The 21,625-nt window shown below is 38.6% G+C and overlaps 1 protein-coding gene across 1 annotated transcript in view; it reads left to right on the forward strand.

The window, feature by feature from the left end:
* The window catches only part of DYSF (dysferlin), a 206,061-nt gene that overhangs the window by 151,771 nt on the left and 32,665 nt on the right, over positions 1–21,625 (forward strand). Inside the window, 2 exon segments of the mRNA XM_090281506.1 lie at positions 567–629; positions 21,474–21,572. Coding sequence (XP_090137632.1) covers positions 567–629; positions 21,474–21,572 — 162 coding nt within the window.

A 21,625-nucleotide genomic window follows, 5' to 3' on the forward strand; every position in this document is an offset into this window, starting at 1 on the left:
CCACATGGTGCTCTGGCTCTTGTCCTTGAAGAAAAAAGACTCAGAAACCTGCACTACGTTGGGAACAGTAACCCAGCGGGGGTCACTGCTGAAGTTTAGCTGTTAGAAGAAACCACAGGGATGATGGAGAGGTTTAAAAGGAAGGGGGGCGGGCACGTGAGAATGGTTCTGAGTCAATGGTGCCACGCAGTGAGAAAGTAGGCAAGATGCAGGCATTGGCTGCGCCCTTTCCATGTGCCTCACCTGTGCTAGGTGTGCATGGTCTTTATCCAATCCGCACTTACTGTTGCCATGTGAGGTGGGCTCTGTGCCCGTTTTCCAGATGGGGATGCTGACTCAGAAGGGTCAGGGTGGTTGGCCAAGGTCGTGCAGCTGGTAAAGCAATGGGGCCAGGATTTGGAGCCAGGCTTGTTCAGCTCCAAAGCACATCTTCCTCCCACAACTTTCACAGTGTCCCTGGGAGAGCAGACGGTGTCTGGTCCGAGAGCAATGCTTCCTTGGGCTGTCCAGCTTTTCCTGAAGTGGTTTCTCTAAACCTGTTGCTAACCAGTGTGTTTAATTTGTAGCTTGCGGACGGTCTGTCGGGTTCGGCCCCCACTAACATGACATCTTCTCAATCCAGTCCTCATGTATGTATTGTTTATCTATTTGTGGGTTCCTTGATTTTCTTGGAGGTCTGGGAGTGGGGGAGGGCTGAAGAGGGGGGAGTCGAAGGAAAGAAAGGAAGTTATTCCTGAGTCCCAGCAGCAAACTATTACCTGTCCTGTGCTGTGATGAAGCTGGTGGGGAGAAAGCTTAAAGGAAGATTCCCAGAAACATCCCTGAGTTATCTGTTTGTGCATGCTGGAATTTTCCTTATTCCTGTTTATCTGCATGAGGGCTAGGGGTAGGGGGGATGGTTGGGGTTGTATGGGTCAGTGGAAACAGGGAAATCTCTATATTAGACTCTGCTAGGACATGGGACACGAGAAACCTCTGTGGGCAATGGCAGGTTCACTTGCTCTGCCCCTTCTAGAGGCATGAAGGGTGTGTGTGACAGAGGAGCCCTGGCAGTCCCCAGCAGACTGAGAGGTCTGCCGGTGCCCATGGTTGGCTTCTGCAGTTCCCTGCAGAGCTTCTTCTGTCCACCTGCACTGATTTCGTACTTGTCATCTTTATGGGTTGTGGATCCTTCCAGGAAGAGGGCTTTGGTGTGTGGCCTTCCACATACACTCATGAAATCCCAAGCTGACCTGTAGAGCAGGCAGAAGAGATAGGACTTGCCAAAATTTCAATGCCATTCATGGCGCCAAGGGGAGGCATTGCTATACGAGGTGTTTTATGGGCTTTTAGGAGGAAGTAATCTATATTTAATTTTTTTTCTGATTTATCTATTGTAGAAAATATAGGAAACACAAAAAAGTGTCAGGCAGAAAGTTAAAAACACTTGTATTCCTACCAGTTGGAGATAAGCACTGTTAAGATTATGATATGCCTACAGTTTTAGATATATTTTATGTACATGTGCATACTTTTTTTTACAAAATGGAATCATATTGTATCTGCATTTTTTGTTACTTAAAAGTATAGTGTAAATGTTTTTCCATATCTTTATATTTTTAAAAAATAAGGTGGCATGTCATTTCATTATATGGAAATCCATAAGGTTTTAACTATTGCTCTATCATTGGACATTTACTTTTCTAATTTTTACTATTTTCTTGTTTTATGCACCATAGAGGGGTGATTTTTAATTTACTTCGTATAGGGCCAGCCCATTTTTTGTTAAGTTTATTCCTATGTACTTTCAGCCTTTGTTGCTATCTAAGAGGAATATCTTTTTTTCTTATGACTTTGTCTTACTGGTTATTGCAAGCGTATAGGATATATATAATATTTTTATATATTTACTTTAAAACATACTCTTTATTAAACCCCTTATTAGTTCTGACAGTTGTTAATTGATTCTGTTGGTTTTCCAGGTAGGTAAGATTGTTTTCTTTAAACAATAATAAGTATGTCGCTTTTTTCTAATAGTTATACCTTATTCCTTTTTCCAAAATAACATTCAATAATTGAGATGCTAATGAGCAAACTTATTTAGTTACTGATTCTAATGAGAAGGCCTCTACCATTTTTTCATTAATTATGATAATGATTGGTAGTTTGAGATAGATATTCTTGATTTTGTCAAGGCTGTGTCCTTTTTATTCATTTATTAATAGTTTAAAAATTAGGTATGGGAGTTTAATTTTATCCAATGCTGTTTGGCATTTATCAAGTCAATCATTTTGCTTTCCATTGTTTTGTTAATATAATGTATAATCGTCCTGCATTCCTGGGGTAAACCCAAATGGGTCTGTTGATTATGATATTAGAGTTACTGCAACTGAAGTCCTCTTATTCAATCAATTAAGAAAGGTAGATGGTTGGCTACTTGAAAAAGTTGATTAAACAGAGACCCATTAAAAGTCATATGTTATGTACCATAAACAATTTATTTCAAACCGTATTCATATATCTTAATTTTTCAGTTATTTGACACATGCTAAGGCCTCTTTAAATTTGAACTTGTCATTTGAGTGTCACTTCATTCTTTGGGTATAAGCCACACCCAAAGTGATTTTTGTTAGGTTTATTGAAGTTTGATGAGATCTTTAGAATACTTGCAAAAAATCTGTGTGGAGTCCTTTTAAAGTTTAAGATCCCCTCCTCCCACCTTTTTTGTTATCTCACATTAACAGTCATCATTAAAAAAACACACAGCAGTATTAAATTCGTTCTCATAGTTAAAATGCCCTTTCTTTTTAAATTAAAATTTCATACATTTTTGTAATACTTGCATTGACCTAATTACCATATTAGTACAACTGGCATGAATGGGTTTCAGAACAAGCACAGTCGACGCTTGGTCAACATGCAGCTCGTCCACTTTGAGCTGCGGTGGACAATCTAGATTAGCGGCAGGTTTCCAGCTGTCTCTGGACCAGAGTCCGATTGTTAGTTAAGAGAATGGGTAGTGTTTTCTAATCCTGCTCAAGGGGAGGTTTGTAACTAGAACTTTTAAAACATATCATTGAGTTATATTTGCTATTGCTTATTTAGAATTTTTGCATCTCTATTAATAAAGATTACTTTTAGTTTACCTTTCTAGCTTATGATATTGGTTATAATAGTTTCATAAAATACTTTTTTTGTGGTGTATTTTCATTTTCTGTGCTCTTGAGCAGTCTATGGCATTAGAATTATTATTTCTTAAAGGGTTAAAAATACATTTGTGCCATTTTTTTAATGAATTTGAATGGCACAAGTTGGAAATTACACCATATAAATATTTTAATAGCCTTGCTTATATACAAAATATGTAATAATATAAATCAACCTAAATTTTAAAAAATGCTTAACAGTTATGTAATTTAAAAGGTGGTGACTGGGTGAATTGTGTTTAAGGTTTAGCTGGTTAATAGGATACCCATTATCTTTTCTGCAAAATGATTATGTGAGTTTTGAATTATAAAAGATTTTTAGGAATGCATAGCTTGTGTAATTGTATAAGATGCATCAACCCTGTACTCCTTTGTAAAACTGGGCCCAGGATGTGTTGGGAAGGGATTCTTTGATCACTTTCTACTTTTTAGTCAGTTTGGTGGCTTAGATGTTCCCAGATATTGCCTGTTAGTACATATTATTACAACAGAAGAAAGTACTTCAGTGTCTGTTTTGTTATTTCCCCCATTCCTAATTTTATAGATGTATTCTAAAAAACTTTCTTATTAGGCTTAATGGCATTTTATCTATTTTATAGTTGTTTTTCATCCAAAGAACCAGCTATTTGAAAATACCATTAGATTAATTCCTTTAAATTCTAGGCTCAAGTCATTTTTAAGCTCTCTTCCTATGAAATTCCTGTTATGTATATTTTGGATATCTTGGGCTATCACTTCATCTCTCTTTATCTGTCTCTCTCCCTCTCTGTTGCTTCAACCATTTTTTAAAAAAGGACATACTCATGTACATATTTTTCTAAAATTTCTAGAGTTTCACTTTTCACACTTAAGTTCTTAATCCCTTTGAATTGATGTGAGTACATGTATATGTAAATGTAGAGATTAGAATTTTCTTTTTTGCCCATGTAGATAACCAGTGAATTCATATCATTATAGAATGACCTGTTCTTTCTCCTTGATCGAGGATATAAATGATAGCTATGCCATGTATCAGGTTTTCATTTAAGTGTGGGTCTGTTTGTGGGCTCCCTGTTCTGTTCCACTAGTCTGTCTTTCCTTGCACTAATACTACACTGTCTTATTTACAATATTATAGCTTTATAATAAGCCTTGATATCTGGTACCGGAAATAGTCCACCTTGTTCTTTTTCATGAGTATTGATGTTATTCTTGCCTTTGCTTTTCCACCTCAGTTTTGGAATCAGCTTGTCAATTAAAAAAAAAAACAAAAAACAAACTGTTGTGATTAGTGATTGAGTTACAGTGAATTTCTGGATCAATTTGCAGAGAATGAATATTTTTATAATGTTGTCTTTTAACCATGAATAGAATATAGCTCTCCATTTATTTAGATCCTCTTTAATGTCTTTCAATAAACATTTATAATTTTCTCCACAAGGTCTGGTACTGCTTTTATTAGATTTAGTTCTAGCTAGTTTATGCTTTAGTGTTATTTTTACTTGGGGGTTTTAAAGTACATTTTCTAATTATTATTTTTTTGCTCATATATAAATGAACTTAATGCTCATATGATGGTGTCACATCCAGAAACTTTGTGGAACTTGCCTGTTAATTGTATTGATTTGAGGATAATTCTGGGTTTTTTGTGTAATAAATCATACAATTTGTGATTAATCACAGTTTTGATTCTTCTGTGTACTTTTTATTTCTTTTTTGTTATTTATTTTCTTGTCTTATTGTATTGACTAGGACCTTTACTTTAATATTCCGTGTAACTGATAATAGAGAGTTTTCTTATCTGTTTCTAATATAAAAGTGCGTATTTTTATTTTTCATAAATGAGTGTGAAATTTATCAGGTAAATGATTACTAGTTAGCAAAGAGGTTTTTTTTTTTTTAAATCATGATGATGTTAAATTTTATTGAATGTTCTTTTTGTACCTGTTGAGGTGATCATATGAGTTTCTTCCTTTAATCTGTTAATGTAGTGAATTATATTTATATGTATAAACATATATATATATATATAAATGTATATATATTTAATATTGAAACAACTTTGTGTTTCTGAAACAACCTATCCTGGTCATGATATGTTCACTTTTTAAATTTAAATCTATTGTTGGATTTAGTTTGCAGACATTTAGTCTAGGAAATTTTTATTTTTTTGCATCTGAATGATAAAGGCCTGAAGTTTCTTTTTTTAATACTTTCCTTTTAAGGTTTTGGTATTTAGATAATACTAATCTTAAAAATAGAGTCTATTTGCTCTTTTTCTAGACTCTGAATGAATGACAGAAGATTGCCATTAACTGTTGCCTGAATGGTAAATTCATTTGTAAACTGTTTAGACTCAGCATTCTTCTTGGGGATATTTTAAACTGGTGATGCAATTAAAAAAATATTTATAGGACCTTTGAGATTTTATGTTTCTATGTGAGTCACTTTTAGTGATTTATATTTTATAGGAGTTTATCCATTTTATCCTAAAAATTATTGATCCATTTAAAAAAAAATGTTTTATTGATTATGCTGTTACAGTTGTCCCAATTTCTTTTCCCTCATCTCCCCTCCACCCAGTGACCCCCCTCCCTCCAGTTGTTGCCCCCCTTTAGTCCATGCCCATTGCTTGCACATATAGTTCTTCTCAACATCTTCCTGTCTACTCCACTCCCTCCTATTATGCTTCTTAGTTCCGGCATCATCTCCTTCCCTTTCCCCACTTCCCCCTCCCCGCTGACCTCCCCCCAATATGTTCCCCATACCTATAATTCTCTTCCCACTCTCGTTGCCTACTTAGTTTGCCTTTGCTTTGATTCCCTAGCTTCTTTTGTTGGTTGTTGTGATACAGTTTTCATTTTAATGTTCATAGTTTTGACCCTCTTTCTTCTAAACAAGTCCCTTTAACATCTCATATAATAGTTGTTTGTATATGATGAACTCGTTCAGTTTTACTTTGTCCTGGAAGCACTTTCTCTGCCCTTCTATTCTGAATGACAGCTTTGCTGGATAGAGTAATCATGGTTGTAGGTTTTTGCTTTTCATTACTTTGAATATTTCTTGCCAGTCCTTTCTTGCCTGCAGAATTTCTTTTGAGAAATCAGCTGATAGTCTTATTGGGACCCTTTTGTATGTAATTCTTTTCTTCTGTCTTGTTGCTTTTAAGATTCTCTCTTTAGCCTTAATTTTTGACATTTTGATTATCATGTGTCTTGGTGTGGTTCTCCCTGGGTCCAGTTGTTTTAGAACTCTTTGTGCTTCCTGGACCTGTAAGTCTATTTCCTTCCCCAAGTTAGGGAAGTTCTGCTTCATTATTTTTTCACATAACTTTTCTGTGACTGTTTTAGGTGTTTCCTGTGAACAGCAATTAGATGGATTTTTAAAATGCATTCTGATAATGTTGTCTTCTTAACTGGCAAATTGGAGAATCTAATATATTGTATTTATTTATACATTTAGATTTATTTTTGCTATCTTATTTTGTATCTTTATTAGTTCTGCCCCTTTCTCTCTCTCTCTCTCTCTTTTTTTTTTTTTGGCTTGCAAGATTCCTGCCCCACCCCCTGCTTCATTCTTTCTTCCCTTTTAGGTTTTAAAACTGTATGTTGTTTATATTCCATTAATGATTAATATACAAACTTTAATGTACTTATTCAACTTAGCAAAGTCTAAATTTGACTGGTATTTATAGCCTCCTCCAGAATATTGCAAGGAACTTAATTAGAATGCTTTAACTCTAATCATCTACCAATTTACAAGCTTTTTTTCAGTACTTTTGTTTTACTTTTATAAACTACATTTTTAAACATTATCTTTTAAGTAATTAATTTTTCTAGTTAACAGTAATCCACAGGTACTATTTCTTTTCATATATCAGACTTCTTCCTCCCAGTATCATATTATTTATTTTTTTGACCTTCACCTGAGGATATGTTTACTGATTCTAGAGAAAGAGGAAAGGAGGGAGGGAGGGAGAAAGAGAGAAATATTGATGTGAGAAACACCCATCGGTTGCCTCCCATATGCGTCCCTACCAGGGATTGAACCCACAATTTAGGTATGTGCCCTGACAGGGGATTGAACCTGCAACCTTTGGTGTGTGGGGCAACACTCCAACCGGCTAACCCACCTGTATATGGCTAGTGTCATCATTTTTCTTTATGAAGTAGAGCTTATAGAAATTCCTTAAATGAGGGTCAATTCATTGTAAAATTTCTCAGTTTTACATTATTGGTGAAAATATTTTTATTTCACCCTTAGTTTGGAAATAACACTTATTTTCTGTCAGTACTTTGAAGATTTATGTCACTATCTCTGGCTTCCATCATGCTCTTGTCCTCCTAAATCTGAGGGCTGTTTTTTGTTTTTTATTTTTCTTTTAATTAGTTCTAGAGTGTTCTCAGTCATTACCTTTTCAAATATTACATAGTCCGCATTTTCTGTCATTTCCTTCTGGAACTCTGATTAGGTCTATGTTGGACTGTTCCTATTTTTCATGACAGTTCAACTTTGTTTCATATTACTTATATCTTTGTGTTGCACTCTGCTTAATTTCTAAAGATCTGTCTCCTAATTCACATAGTCCTAATTTAGTTGTTTCTAATAGCCATTTAACCCCATCAATTGAGTTTTTAGTCTTAATGTTATGTTTTTAATCTTAAAAAAATTTTCCCCCCAAAACTGCTTGTTTATTTGAGAAGGTCTCTTGTTTCTTTGCCATATTTTTAATACCTTTTATTTTTTAAACAGTTTTTTTCCTTAAAGTCCTAGTTTTGATAATTCTGTTGTCCTAACAGGTATGATCCACAGTTGGTGTTTCTAGCTGACTCTTGCTCATGGTACCTTGTTCCTTGTGTGTTTCACTATTTTTGATTGTGAACTCATATTCCTGGGAACTTTATCTGAGAGTTCTTTGAGGTCTGGATGAAAGTCACCTTCTTTCAGAGAGGATATATGTTTACTTCTACCAGATGCCTGGAAATACTACAAACCCAGATTCACTTAAAACTAAATGTCCAGCTTGGGCTTTTGGGACCCACAGGTAGTTTGTATTTTGGTCCCTTATTTCCTGGATTTTTGCTTACTTATTTGCCCCCAAGGATTTCTTTTTTAAACATTTTTATCGGCTTAGTCATTCATTCAAAAAGGATTTTGAAGATATCTGTTAATTTAGGTGTTTTTACTTGGGGAGTTCCTGTGGCCCTCTGGATTTTCATTTTGCTGGAAATCAATGTCTTTTTAAAATTAGTATTTTATTACAGTTGTCTCAATTTTTCCTCCTTTGTCCTCCTCTGCCAGGTCCCTTCCCCCCACAGTCTATCCCCATACCATTGTCCATGTCCATGGGTCATTCATACATGTCTTTGACTAATCCCTTCCCTCTCTTTTCATCATTTTCCCTCTTCCTGCTCCCCTCTTGCCACTGTCAGTCTATTTCATGTTTTCATGTCTTTGATTCTATTTGCTTGTAAGTTTATTCTGTTCATTAGGTTCCTCTTATAGGTGAGATCACATAGTATTTGTCTTTCACTGCCTGGCTTATTTCACTTAGCATAATACTCTCCAGTTCCATCCATGCTGTTGCAAAAAGTAGGAGTTCCTTCTTTCTTCCTGCTTTGTAGTATTCTATTGTGTAAATGTACCACAGTTTTCTGATCCACTCATCTATTGATGGGCACATAGGCTGTTTTCAGCTCTTGGCTATTTAAATATTATAGTTTTAAGTTTGACAGTCATATTTGTCTTCATGCAGGTTCAAGATGGCAATTCTAACTTCTTGTCTGTTATCCTCCTAAGACTTCCTGTGTGCATAAATTAGCCATTTGTGTTCTTTTTTTTTTTTTTGTTCAATTCTTTATCAAACCACTTGTCTTAATCTTCATTCCACTCCTCTTGTTTTGAACCTTACTCTTTTCTTTCATCCTGTCCTTACAGAGGGAAGTCCTTGCTTGTCAAGTACTGGGAGCTCAGATAGCTTCTGTCCATTAGTGCATGGGCTCCCTCTAATCTCAAACTCAGATAACAGGAAGAGGGAAACAGTCAAAGGATGCTATATTTTTACTTGGCAAGTTAAGAATCCAGCAGGGTGGAGAAGGAAGAAGGAAAGCAGCATCTGAGGCTTTTCTATTGGGCTAAAGAGTTTGTTTTCTGTTTGTTGCAGCCATCCGGTGTTAGCTCGCTGGGCAGGGACATAGTTCTTGTCTATGACTCCTATGTAGGAATCTTTTAAGTAAAGGAGACCTGACTCTCCCAACAGGCCTGCCAGGAGGGGTGTTCTTTTAGGGAAGTTTCTGCAGCCTTGGCTGGGTGGATCATGAACCCTGTATGTCAGTTTTCTTAGGGCTGGATATATCTTTCTCAAGTCTCTAAACTGAGGTTGCCAATTTAGGAGATTACAGTGAGAAACCCTTCTGCTTAGGCAGGGGATATGACCTCGGGTAGTGAGTGGTCTGGCTGTGGTCCCTCTATAGGCTCAGCATTTGGGAAGCCAACTTGAGGTTGGAAATGAGTAAGGAATCAAAATGAGGAGAGAGAATTCTGTGATTTGAAATTTAGTGACAGCTGATCAAGATGGGTGGAAGCATCTACCTTCAAAAGTGGGGAGAGCTTTAGCCCCTAAGCCCATGCCCCTCTCCCCTGATGGTGCTGATGTGAACAACTTCAACAGACCCTTATCCTCTTTCCCTCTATTTCCGGGACTGACCAATTCATTTTTTTCCCCACAGACATATTCTTTCTTTAGATGTATGAATACACATAGTCTACTCACTTAGGGTTAAGGCTCAGGGTAGGAGCCACTCTTCCTTGGTGAGGTGATTTTGCCTCTCTTTGCTTTGAACAACCACGCATTGATTTCATGGTCTAATTCTCTAAGGACAGACCTATTTGCCTTAATTCCAGGTTTTGGGGGGAATGCCTCATTGCACAGCTCATGAGTACTGACAACAATTTATCCAAAGACTTTGAAGCATAGATTTTCTGAGCAAAGGAATCAATTACAGGGTGTGGCTCTGAAGTGAGGAAGCATTTCCAGAAGGCATCCAAGGCAGTTTGTCTCAGAACTAACTCATGGTTGCACCTCTGAACTCCAGAGTTTGAGGGAGAGTATTTTAACTTTAATAACATCAGTGGTTTTACCTGTACTTTTGTACATATCAGTTGTGTTAATTAGGAAGATATGTACTTATCTTCTCCTTAAAATAGGTTTCTTAAGGACATGTATTTGGCAATATTGGTTTAGCAAAAATTACTGTATGTGCTTAAAAGTAACAAAACTATACTTTTTGAAAAATATCTTAGGTTCAGATGTGCTGCCAGTGCAGCCTGGCCTCCCCTGCTCCCATTAGTTCTGATTAGGGAGGTTTGATGCCTGTCACTGCGTGTGATCTGGGCCTTCCTTTGTGAGTCATTCCTTCTCTCATTTTCTCAGAGAAAATACAAATCGTCCATCAAATGACAAGTGAAGGCACAGGGGAGGCAAGGGGAGGGAAATCAGAGCTGAAATCTGTTAGCTATTTGGAGTAATTGGTTATTTGCTGTGTTTGCTGGTTGGGAAGCAGAGCACATACTTTACGGTCTCTCCTGTTACGGGGGCTGGAGTCACCCGCCGATATTGGATCCTCGTTGCCGGAGCCCTTGGCTCAGGGAGCCGTTCCCCTGCTTGGCATTCCTGTGGTCTCCTCGGGGGTGCACCCCTCTTCCCTGGATGCACACTGCAGGGGGGACAGCCCAGGGTGAAACTCGTCTGGCAAACTCCAGGGCCTCATCAGGGCGGAGGAGGCCCCAGCCCCCTCCCACCATCCATCCTTGTTTCCGCCCCCACCGCACCGTGCTCCCCTCTTCCTGAGAGGTCTTTCCCCTGGTCCACAAGGGACCTGATTTCCCATCCAGGGAAGATAGTGTCTTCTCCTCCCAGAGAGGAATGCTTAGCTTTCCTTGGAAATCTGCAGTATAAGAAGCTCTCTTTGAGGTCTAATTCAATGCCTTTTTACCGATCTTGGTCCTGTCACCACTCCTGTCCCCTCCAGCCCCCTAGCCTGGGTCAAAACAGTGCTTGGAACTCACTGCTGAGTTCGAGTCCTCCTGAGAATGCTCAGTGAAGCTTACTAACCTACCCAGGGTCTTTACCTCTCTTACATTCATTGAGACATGGGGAAACCAGACTGAATTAGCAGCAAGTTCAAAATATAAAATAGTTCAGAAGTAATGTGATTTTGTGTGTGGAAATGCACACAGTAACTAGAAAGTCAGTTGACTTTGGCACATAGTAGGCACCCCCAAAATACTTTCTAAATTGAATTTAAGGTAGCTAAGATTAGTGTCTATAGTTTGATGAATGCTTCTGCAGTTCTGGGAAGGCCTTCAAAAATAGTTTTTCTCTGAAGTAGATTGTTGGAACTCTTGGTAAGCAAAATTGTCTATATAAGCAGAATGAAGGTAAGGTAAGCTTTGGCCCAGGCCCTATTGGAATCATCTCAGATTCCGAATTAGTGATGTCTCATTGCTTTCTTCCTAAGTTTGAAGATTCTGATGGGGTCTTCTTTCATTCAACCTACTGGATAGATTCCATTTTTCTGGGCTTTCTGAATGGGGGGCATGTAGTCATGCTGTCTTCTGAGGACCAAGTAATGGGCCCACATACCTCCCTTAGGCTCCTGAGTTGGGAAAGGGCCAGCAAGCTGGGATTCCCCACAGGCTTCCCCACCTCATTTGAGTCTCCCATCTGGAATAGGCCAACACTCAAATTGACCCTTCTCTGCTCACCATCTGCTTGACTTTGCTAGATTTCAGACACATTTATTCACTGGGCCTTTTGGAAGCAATTCAGCATTTTGGTTAAAGGTCTTCCTTTCCCTCCCACCTCTGCTGGTCCAGCTTGAAGTAAGAGTAAGCAGAGCAATGATCCCCCTTCGACAGACATGGGGGCAGGGACTGCAGAAAGTGTCAACGAGAGGTTGAAAGCCCAGTGTTCCACTTGTGGAAATAATTAAGTGATTTTTGTTATGAGTGTGTAGAGTTCTGCTGAATCAACATGGTAGCTGGCTGTGGGCATATGTTTGTGTGGTTTCGAGGGCATGAGAGGTTCAGTATGCATGGGTTGGGGTAGGTTTGAAATTGAGGTGCCTCATATCTGGGGGTTTGTCTGATCTACATGTAGGGATGATCAAATTAAATTAAATTAATGTGGTGTGAGCAAATGGCTCTGTTTCTTAAACTTTATGACATTAATCAAAGAATTAGAGGATTCATCATATTATTTTTTCAGTTATGCACATGTCAAGTTATGGTGCAGCAGTGTTGGGGATCAAACTGATGACATTGGCAATATCAACAAGAGCATTTATCAGGATAAACTTTACTGGTCACAGAATATCTTTACGGGCATCAACTCAAGGCCTCATAATAACCCCAGTGTTGGGTTGTTATATCATTACTATCTTGATGATAATGATTTGTGCTGACAGAAATTACTTTCAACAGTCTACATGTCGACCTCTGGGTTGAAGTAGGCAATGAAGGCCTGCTTAAAATTACAAAAAAAAAAAAAAAAAAAGAACTTCTTTTCAGAGGTCAATATAGCGACCCAAGGTATAATATTATAACTCTGGTGGTAAATGCATTTGACCAAGAACTTTTCTCTTTGATTCAAGTGGTCATCATGCGGGAGAGAATGCAAGCAATATAACCCCTCCCCTACACTTTCTTCACTTCACAGAAAGGCAGGCTTAGGTTATTGTTGTCAGTTTTGCTACCAATATTTATGAAATGTGTTAGGTCCACTGAATGAAAATAGGAGATTAAATGTTCGGAATGTGCTGTGCTGATTTGGGTCTTTGGAGGGATTAGAGTACCCATTAGATCAGGTCTGGAGAAGCATGTCTTTGTTACATGGCTCTGGTTGCTCAGGAACTAAATATTGGCTATTAGCTGAAATTGTAGAGGCTGCCAGTCTGTGCCTTGATCAGACTTTTTTGCTTGGCTGGCTGGACAATGAGGGGCCTTGAACCCTGGACATGGGAAAATAAAGTTTTAATGGTCAGATGTTTTGCCAAAGCCTGAGATGACACTTCAATCAAGCCTTTTGCATTTTTTTTTTCCTTGCCATGGTGCCAGACTGGATGCCTAGCTATTGCAGAATGAGGTCAAGAACACTCTTTAGAATTAGAGAACATCTGACCCTTTAGGACCTTTGGGTTATGGGATTCTACCAACATCGGAGGGTTGGTTGGCTTTGGCACATCTGGGTTAAGACAGGGAAGGGCCATTCTGTTTCTGTGGGGCTCATTGCTATAGGTATGCTAACTTATTCTCAGACTTTCTGGGGAAAAGTAGAAGAAGTGGGCTTAACATAACTCAATTGGAAACCAGATTAGTGAAACAGCAGGAATGATATTTTCAAGTCACACCTGTAATTTTTCTGTAATTTAACTTAATCTCTCTGTTGAACTCACATTTTTTCCTGATGGCAGGAAGTCCTGGTATTCTTCAATGGTGTCGATTTAATCTTTGTCAGTTTGGGGCCTTTCCTCCTTGTCCTCACCCCTGAGAAGCAGCTATATTCTGGATTGGGCTTTCATCATGTCATGACTTCCACAGAGAGGGACTGCAGGTCACCAGCATGTGTCCTCCTTGGATCTATTTATAGGTCCATTAATTTCTGAGCATGCAGACCACAGTCTTATCCTATTGGCCGTAAGACCCTTTTAGCTTTCCCTGGCTCTATCTCCCTCTTGTCCCACTTTCAAGTCCTTCTGGAGAGTGTGGTACAATTTGGCAGCTCTTTCATGAATTCTGGGATCTGCAGGAGATGACAAAGACTGCCTTAGGCTCTCTCTCACACAACGCCCATCAGCCATCTTCCGCCAAGTGCCCCATGCCCCAGTCTGGCAACTTCTGAGTGGCTGCTACTTACCAGATCCCCAAAGTTATGGAGGAATATCTTACACCTATAGCTTTGGGGCTAACCTTGGGGGCAGGGTTTGGGGGTGCCTTATTAGACACCATTACAAATCTCTAGTCTTGCTTCTCTCCCTGTACATTTTCATCTCATCTGTATGTGGTAGGAAAACTAGGTGGACAAAGTATCCTTTTAAACTTATTATTTTAATGGCATGTCATCTACTTTTAGAAATTTAGAAGCCAAGGATCCCCCTGCTATTTAGGCATTCATATTCACCAAACATCATTATTTACTGAATTGTAAATATGTGCCAGACAGTGTTCTAAGTATTGGGACATAGTGTTAAAAAAGATAAAGATTTCTGTCCTCATGGGGAAGAAGACACAATAAACAAACACCTAAGTAAAATATAGACAATGTCAGAGGGTGTTGGTTGGTAAGGAGAAAAGACAAGGAAGAGTGGAATAAGAATTGCTGGGAGGGAGTTGTGATTTAAAATATGGTGAATAAGGAGGGTAAAACAGATTACATTTATGTCAAGACTTGAAGGAAGTGGAGAAGTCAGTTCTGGATCTAGCATGGGAATAGAGTTCCTGCCATGGAAGAGCATGGAGGTGCTGGGAATGTTCAAGGGTCAGCGTGAGATCAGAGAGGTGTGAGAGCCTCATGCAGAGGGACCTTAGCTTGCTGCTGTTGGACGGGCTTTAGCTCTATTCTGAGTGAGTTGGCAAATCATTGGAGAGATTTGCACAGAGAGGTGACATGTTTCGATATGTGTGGCTTTTGTGTTGAGATAGATTTTATGGTTAAGGTAAAAGCAGGGAGGTGAGTTAGAAGATGGGTGCAATAATTCAGATGATGGAGAACCAGGAGAAAAGCGGTCCGATTCTGAATATGTACTGAAGGTGGCGCCAGTAGGATTTGCTGATGGATTGAGTGTGGAGCATAAGGAACAGGAGTCCAAGGTGACTGCATTGTCTTTGGCCTGAGCATCTGGAAGGAAGGAGTTGGCATATGCTTATAAAAGGAACACTGGAAGGAGCAGGTAAATGAGGGGTGATCAGAAATTGGGTCCTGGTCATGGCACATTTGAGAAAGTTAGTAGATGTTCAGTGGGATATGTGAAATAGGCAGCTGGAGTTCAGAGGAGTCATCCATGTTGAAGAGAGCTCAGTGTGGGATTCATTAATGTATCTGCTATTTGAAGATGTAAAACCCAAGGAGAATCCCAAGGGAGTGATAGTGGATGAGGAGGAGAATTAGAGGTCTGAGCACAGGGCCCAGAGTCACTCAGATAGATGATCAGAGGGTGAGTGACGAGAAGTAATTAGCAAAGACTGAGAAGGCGTGGCCAGTGATGTGGGGGGATCACTGTGCTCTGAAAGGCAAGGTGGGGGCAGGGGGATGGATAGTTCAAAGACAGAGGAGTGACTGACTATATCAGATACTGCTACTAGATTGATTATGGAGGCCTGAGTCATTGTGACTTGACAAACACGTTTTGGTAGAGCAGAGACAATGGAAAAACAAGAATTAGAGACAAGTGTAGGTAATTCTTTCTAGGAGTTTTTCTATAAAAGGGAGAAAGAAATGAGGTGGGAGCCAAGAGAGTATGTAGGCAGAGATTCTTTTTTTAATGGTGGGGAACTAGTGTCACATGTTTGAATGGTGATGGGAATGACCTAGTAGAGAGGGAAGTCTGATGATGCAGAGGAGGGTGAGAAGAGTCATGGAGTAGTGTCCTTGAGTAGACCAGAAGGCACAGGACCCCAGACACCAGTGCAGGGTTGGGGTGCAAGTAGAGCACCCATGGTAATAAGAGAAAAGGTAGGGTGTCCACTAATCTACTTATTTTTGCCTCAATAGCTCTGCCTAGTCTGGATATTTCATATAAATGGAATCATACAATATGTGGTCTTTTGTGATTAACTTGTTTTATTTAGCATAACGCTTTCAAGGTTCATCCATATTGTAGCATATAACACTTCATTGCTTTTTATTATCAAATAATAAGCCACTGTATGGGTAGATCGTTTTCTTTATCCATTCAGCAGTTGATGGACATTTGGATTAGTTTCTACTTTTTGGCAATTTTGAATAGTGCTGCAATGAACAGTCATGTACAAGTTTCCATGTGGACATAAGTTTTCATTCCTCTTGGGTATATAACTTGGAGTGCAATTGATGGGTCATATGGTAACTTTCTGGTTAACTGTTTAAGGAACTGCCAGGCCATTCTCCAAAATGACTCACCATTTTACATCCCCAGCAGCAGTATGAGGATTCCAATTTTTTCAGATCTTCACCAACACTTATTATTTTCTGACTTTGATTATGGCCATCCTAGAGGGTGTGAAGTGTTTTCTCATTGTGGTTTTGATTTGCATTTTTCTGATACCTAATATTGTTAATTATCTTCTCATATGCTTATTGGCCATATGTGTATCTTCTTTGGGGGAATGTCTATTTAAATGCACTGATCATTTTTGTATTGGGTTATCTGTATTTTTATTATTGAATTATGTGAGTTCTCTGTATATTCTGATTATAGTCCCTTATCAGATATATAATTTGCAATATTTTCTATCATTCTGTGAATTATCTTTTCACTTTCTTGGTAATGTTTTTGAAGCATCTAGCTATTGCTCTTTATTTCAAAAATCTTTAATTTTTAAAATTATGTAAGGACTACATGTATACAGTGAAAAATCAGAAAAAAATTGAGTGGTATACAAAAATTAAGGAATAAATAAAACATTTATAATCTTATTATTCAGAGGTAATTGCTATGAACATTTGGGGTTTGGTCTTTCTATTAAAATAAAATTACATTATTCACTTTTTGACCATTCATAAATTTTATCAATTGAGAGTAACTTTCCATGTCAGTAAATACATTTCTATAGCATCATTTTTATATTGCATAACATTTAATTATATGGATTCTCAATTTACCCAAACAGTCCCTTATTGTTGAACAGTTATCTCCAGTTTTTTACTATTGTAAATTAAGTTAATTCTTTATGAGTATCTATGATTACTTTGTTGGGCTAGATTTCGAGTACAGGAATGATGGGTCAAAGTGTAATTCACATTTTTAAGGATGTGGAAACATGCAGGCAAATTGCCTTCCGGAAAGCTGTGGCCAGCCATGCTCCTGCTGGCAGTCTGAGAGAGAGCCAGCCTGGTCCACACAAAAGAAACAATATTATTATCAGTATTAGCAGTAAACACTTTGCACTTTGTGCTAGGCACTGTTCTAAGCACTTTAAACATATTGACTCATTTTATTCCTCACAAGTTTATCATGTGGGTGCTTTTTTAATTTTTCCATTTTACAGATAAGCTAATTTAGGCACAGAGAAGTTAAGTAGTTACCCAGGGTCACACAGGCAGGAGTGGCAGGATTTGATCGCTGCTAGTCTGCGTCCCAAGTCCTGGCTCCCACCTACCCTTAATTACTGCTTCTTTGTATCCATATCACATGAAAACGATTGGCAGAGGCAGCCTTATGTCCAAAAACCCAGAGGGGAGAATGCCTGGTACTATTAAGCACAATGCTGGCTATTCCTTTAAGATATTCTTATTATGCTAAGAAAACGTCCTTTTATTCTTAATTCACTGAGAGTTTCATTTAGGAATAAGTGAAAAATTTTATCACCCCTTTCACCCCTGCTTCTTTTTTGCATGTTATGGATCAGAGGTTGACAAACTTTTTCTTAAGTGGTTAGAGAGTAAATATTTTAACCTTGGGAACATAAAGTCTTTGTCACAACTACTCAGCTCTGCTTTGTAGCTGAAAAGCAGCCATAGGTAATATTTATATTATAAAACTAGGTGGCCAGCCAGTGGGCCATAGCTGCCAAATTTCTGTTATAGATAATCAGGTGGGTTTTCTTTCCTTACTCAGTGGTATTGAGTCACTCCTGCATTCTGGAATAATTCAGCTTGACAATGTTAGATCTCCTGCAGTAATCTATTCATTAGTGTTTTGTTTAGTATCTTCGCATCTTTATTCAGGAATGGAATTAACCCGTGTGTGTGTGTGTGTGTGTGTGTGTGTGTGTGTGTGTCTTAGTCAGGCTTCACAAAATGAATGGGAAAGCTTCTTTTCTCTGTGCTGTGGAACAAAGAATGATTTAGTCATTGAAAGACTGATAGGATTTTTCCCTGAAGAAACCGTCTTGGTTGGCTTGATGTCGTTTTTTGGAAGTACAGTAGTTCTTTGAGATCTCTTCGACTTTCAGGGTTATTGATCTCTTTATGTTTTATATTACTTTTGAATCTATTTTGGCAATTTATATTTTTTCTAGAGAGTTATCTTACTTATAGATTTTCCAAGGTTTTGTCATTGATTTGGGTGTAGTAAACCCCTTAATGTTTTTATTCTCCCCATAATATCTTTTTATTTGATCTTTCTGATTCCTAACAGTATACCCACTTTTTAACAATTAGATTTGATAAATATTTATTTTATTGGTCTTTTAAAAGTTTGCTCTGGGGTTTAATTATTAATTGTAATAGCCTTTTCTTTCTAATGATTGATTTCTACTTGTCATTTTCAGTTTTTGGTCTTCCTACTTTTCTCTTTCTAATTTCTTGAGTTATCAGATAATTTCATTCTTTTGCATAAAAACAAAAATGTTTAACACTGAATTTTCCTTTGAGAGCATCATTGGCCACCACTCACAGATCTGGGGGCATAGCTTTCTCACTGTTGGTATTTTCTAAGTATCTGTGTTTTCAGTCTTCTCTTTAACTTAGGAGGGTTTTAAGAGTGTACCTTTAAGTTTCTAAAAGTTTAGATTTTAAATTTCTCATTAATTTTCAGTTTTATTATATTTGATTAGAGAATATGATTGATAATGGGTTTATTTTTTGGACTTTATTGAGGTTTGTTTTGTGGCTTTTAATTTTTCTAAGTGCTCCAATGGTGCTGGACAAGAAGGTATATTTTCTATGTTTAGATTACATGTTTGTCTATTTAATTGATACTGTTATTCAGATATTATTCAGATTCTCTGTCTCCATATTCTTTGTCAAAATTTTACTTGATTTTTCAAGACTGAGGGTAGTATAATAACTTTCCCAGGAGGGGTTGTGCTCCTGTCATTTTTTTGTGCAAAACACTTTGGTTGTTGCTTATTTATGCCTGACTCTGAGCCTGAGACATAAACTCAGATCTTTAAGTATCTGGGCTGGGGAAGAAAATAAAGACTGAGGAGGATTCAAAGAGCTCAATGAAATTCCATTCTAACCATTTCTACCTATGTGTACATATCTGCCTGTGTTAATGTGTGTACTTGGGGGGTATATGTGCATTTTAGCATGTCTGTGTAAATAGAGCCTTCCACGTGTTGGTGATTGTGTGAATTTAATATGTGTATCTGTGTATGTTTATTGATCCATAGTATTTTTTTCTTTCAATTGAATGTAAAACATTAGGGCTAAGGTCTGTCTTGCCCTATGCTGGCTTTTTCAAGAGTGGTTACAAGTGAGAAAGCTCTGCTGCCCTATGTCTTAACACATCTGAACCTCTTTTCCTCTCTTCTGGCTGCAGAAGACCCTCATGGTAAGTTGTTCAGACAACGACTCTCTTCAAACTCAGCCTCGCTCTGACACCTGCTCTCTGTCCTGTGTATCTGGGAACCACATTCTGGCCACACTTCCAGGATAAGAACCTCATTCTACCCTTTCCCCATTGTTCCTGTTCAGGTTCCCAGGGTCTTTTGAGTTTGTGCTCACCCTTAATACGCTGGAACTCAAAGGACTGGGCCTTGGTTTAAAGGGAGCCAGCGACATTTCCAGAAACTCCATAGTAGACATTCAATTCATTTTATAGAGTCAGAGCAGGCTCTTGGGAGATTTCTTAGCTCACCCCCTCACATAGAGGAAGAAAGTAAATTCCTTGTCCTTGGCCCTTCCCACCAAACTGGTGAGCTTTAAAGGAACTTGCAGGCACAGACCAAGTGCCCAGTCCCTGAGGATTCTGGGGGGAGGCCTGGGGAAGAGTGACCATTCTACCTTTGGAAAGCTTGCTGACTCACTGGGTGACAGCACACACATAAGACACAGCTGGAGGAGCATTCTAGATACGAAAGCTATGAGACAGCATGTGCAGGAGGAGGTAAAAGGTAGAGAGACCAGTGTGTGCCGCAACAGGCTTGTCTACCTTTTCCTAGAAATGTGTGTAAATGGAGGAAGGAAAGGGCAGAGAGTGGGCTGTTGCAGACTTCCTTTCTCCTCCTAATTTCTTACATGCAACATAGTGTCTTTTGAATAATGGACACTTAGTATTTGTTGATTTTTCAAGGATTCAACCTTGATTTGACCTTGAGTGAGGATGAGTTCTGATTTTCGATAACTCTTTCTTTTGTTTGTTTGTTTGTTTGTTTCTTCCTTCCTTCCTTCCTTCCTCTCTCTCTCTTCCTTCCTTCCTTCCTTCCTCTCTTTCTTTCTTCCTTCCTTCTTTCCTTCCTTCCTTCCTTCCTTCCTCTCTCTTTCTTTCTTCCTTCCTTTCTTTCTTCCTTCCTTCCTTCCTTCCTTCCTTCCTTCCTTCCTTCCTTCCTTCCTTCCCTCCTTCCTTCCTCTCTCTCTTTCTTCCTTCCTTCCTTCCTTTCCCTTCCTTCCTTCCTTCCTTCCTTCCTTCCTTCCTTCCTTCCTTCCTTCCTTTCTTTCTTTCTTTCTTTCTTTCTTTCTTTCTTTCTTTCTTTCTTTCTTTCTTTCTTTCTTTCTTTCTTTCTTTCTTTCTTTCTTTCTCTTTCTTTCTCCCTCCCTCCCTTCCTTCCTTCCTTCCTTCCTTCCTTCCTTCCTTCCTTCCTTCCTTCCTTCCTTCCTTCCTTCCTTTCCTCCTTCCTTTCTTCCTTTCTCTCTCTCCCTTCCTTCCTTCCTTCCTTCCTTCCTTTCTTTTTTTTTTTTTTTGTTCCGGTAAAGGGGTGGCAGGATAGCTCTTTGTGGGTCTGAGTTTTCCTGAATCTACTGTATTTTTTAAAATAAATAATACATTATTGACATTTATAAATAACATTACTGATATTTTCTCCAAAGAGTTACCTTATGCACCGTCAAAATTTAGCCTCAGCTACCATGGTGATTTATGCCCACTTCACAGAAAGGAAAAGCGAGATATGAGAACTTAACAGAATCCCACAATGACTGGGGGACAGGACCCAGGCTACAACCTTTGTCTCTTAATACCAAGAAAATGTTCAAATCTTTCTTCTAATCTGTGCAGTCTCGGCCCATGGAGAGATGGGAAGTTCCAGCTCTCTGCTCCCTTGAACTCACCCAACAGAGGAATTTTAAAGTCCAGGCTAACCCATTTGCCTTGCTAGGTGGTCAGCCCAGAAAGACCTTGCTTTGCAAGTTCTGCTTCTGAAATGGTGGGTGTCTTTCTACCCATTCAGGAGGAGGAGTTCATTGATTGGTGGAGCAAATTCTTTGCCTCAATCGGGGAGAGGGAAAAGTGTGGCTCCTACTTGGAGAAGGACTTTGACACTCTAAAGGTAAGGCATCCCCAAGGGTTCTTTTCTCTCTATCAGTCCCTGGGCACGTGGGA

Source organism: Furipterus horrens, unplaced genomic scaffold, assembly GCF_987537825.1.
Source record: "Furipterus horrens unplaced genomic scaffold, mFurHor1.1.pri manual_scaffold_6, whole genome shotgun sequence".
Taxonomy (NCBI): domain Eukaryota; kingdom Metazoa; phylum Chordata; class Mammalia; order Chiroptera; family Furipteridae; genus Furipterus; species Furipterus horrens.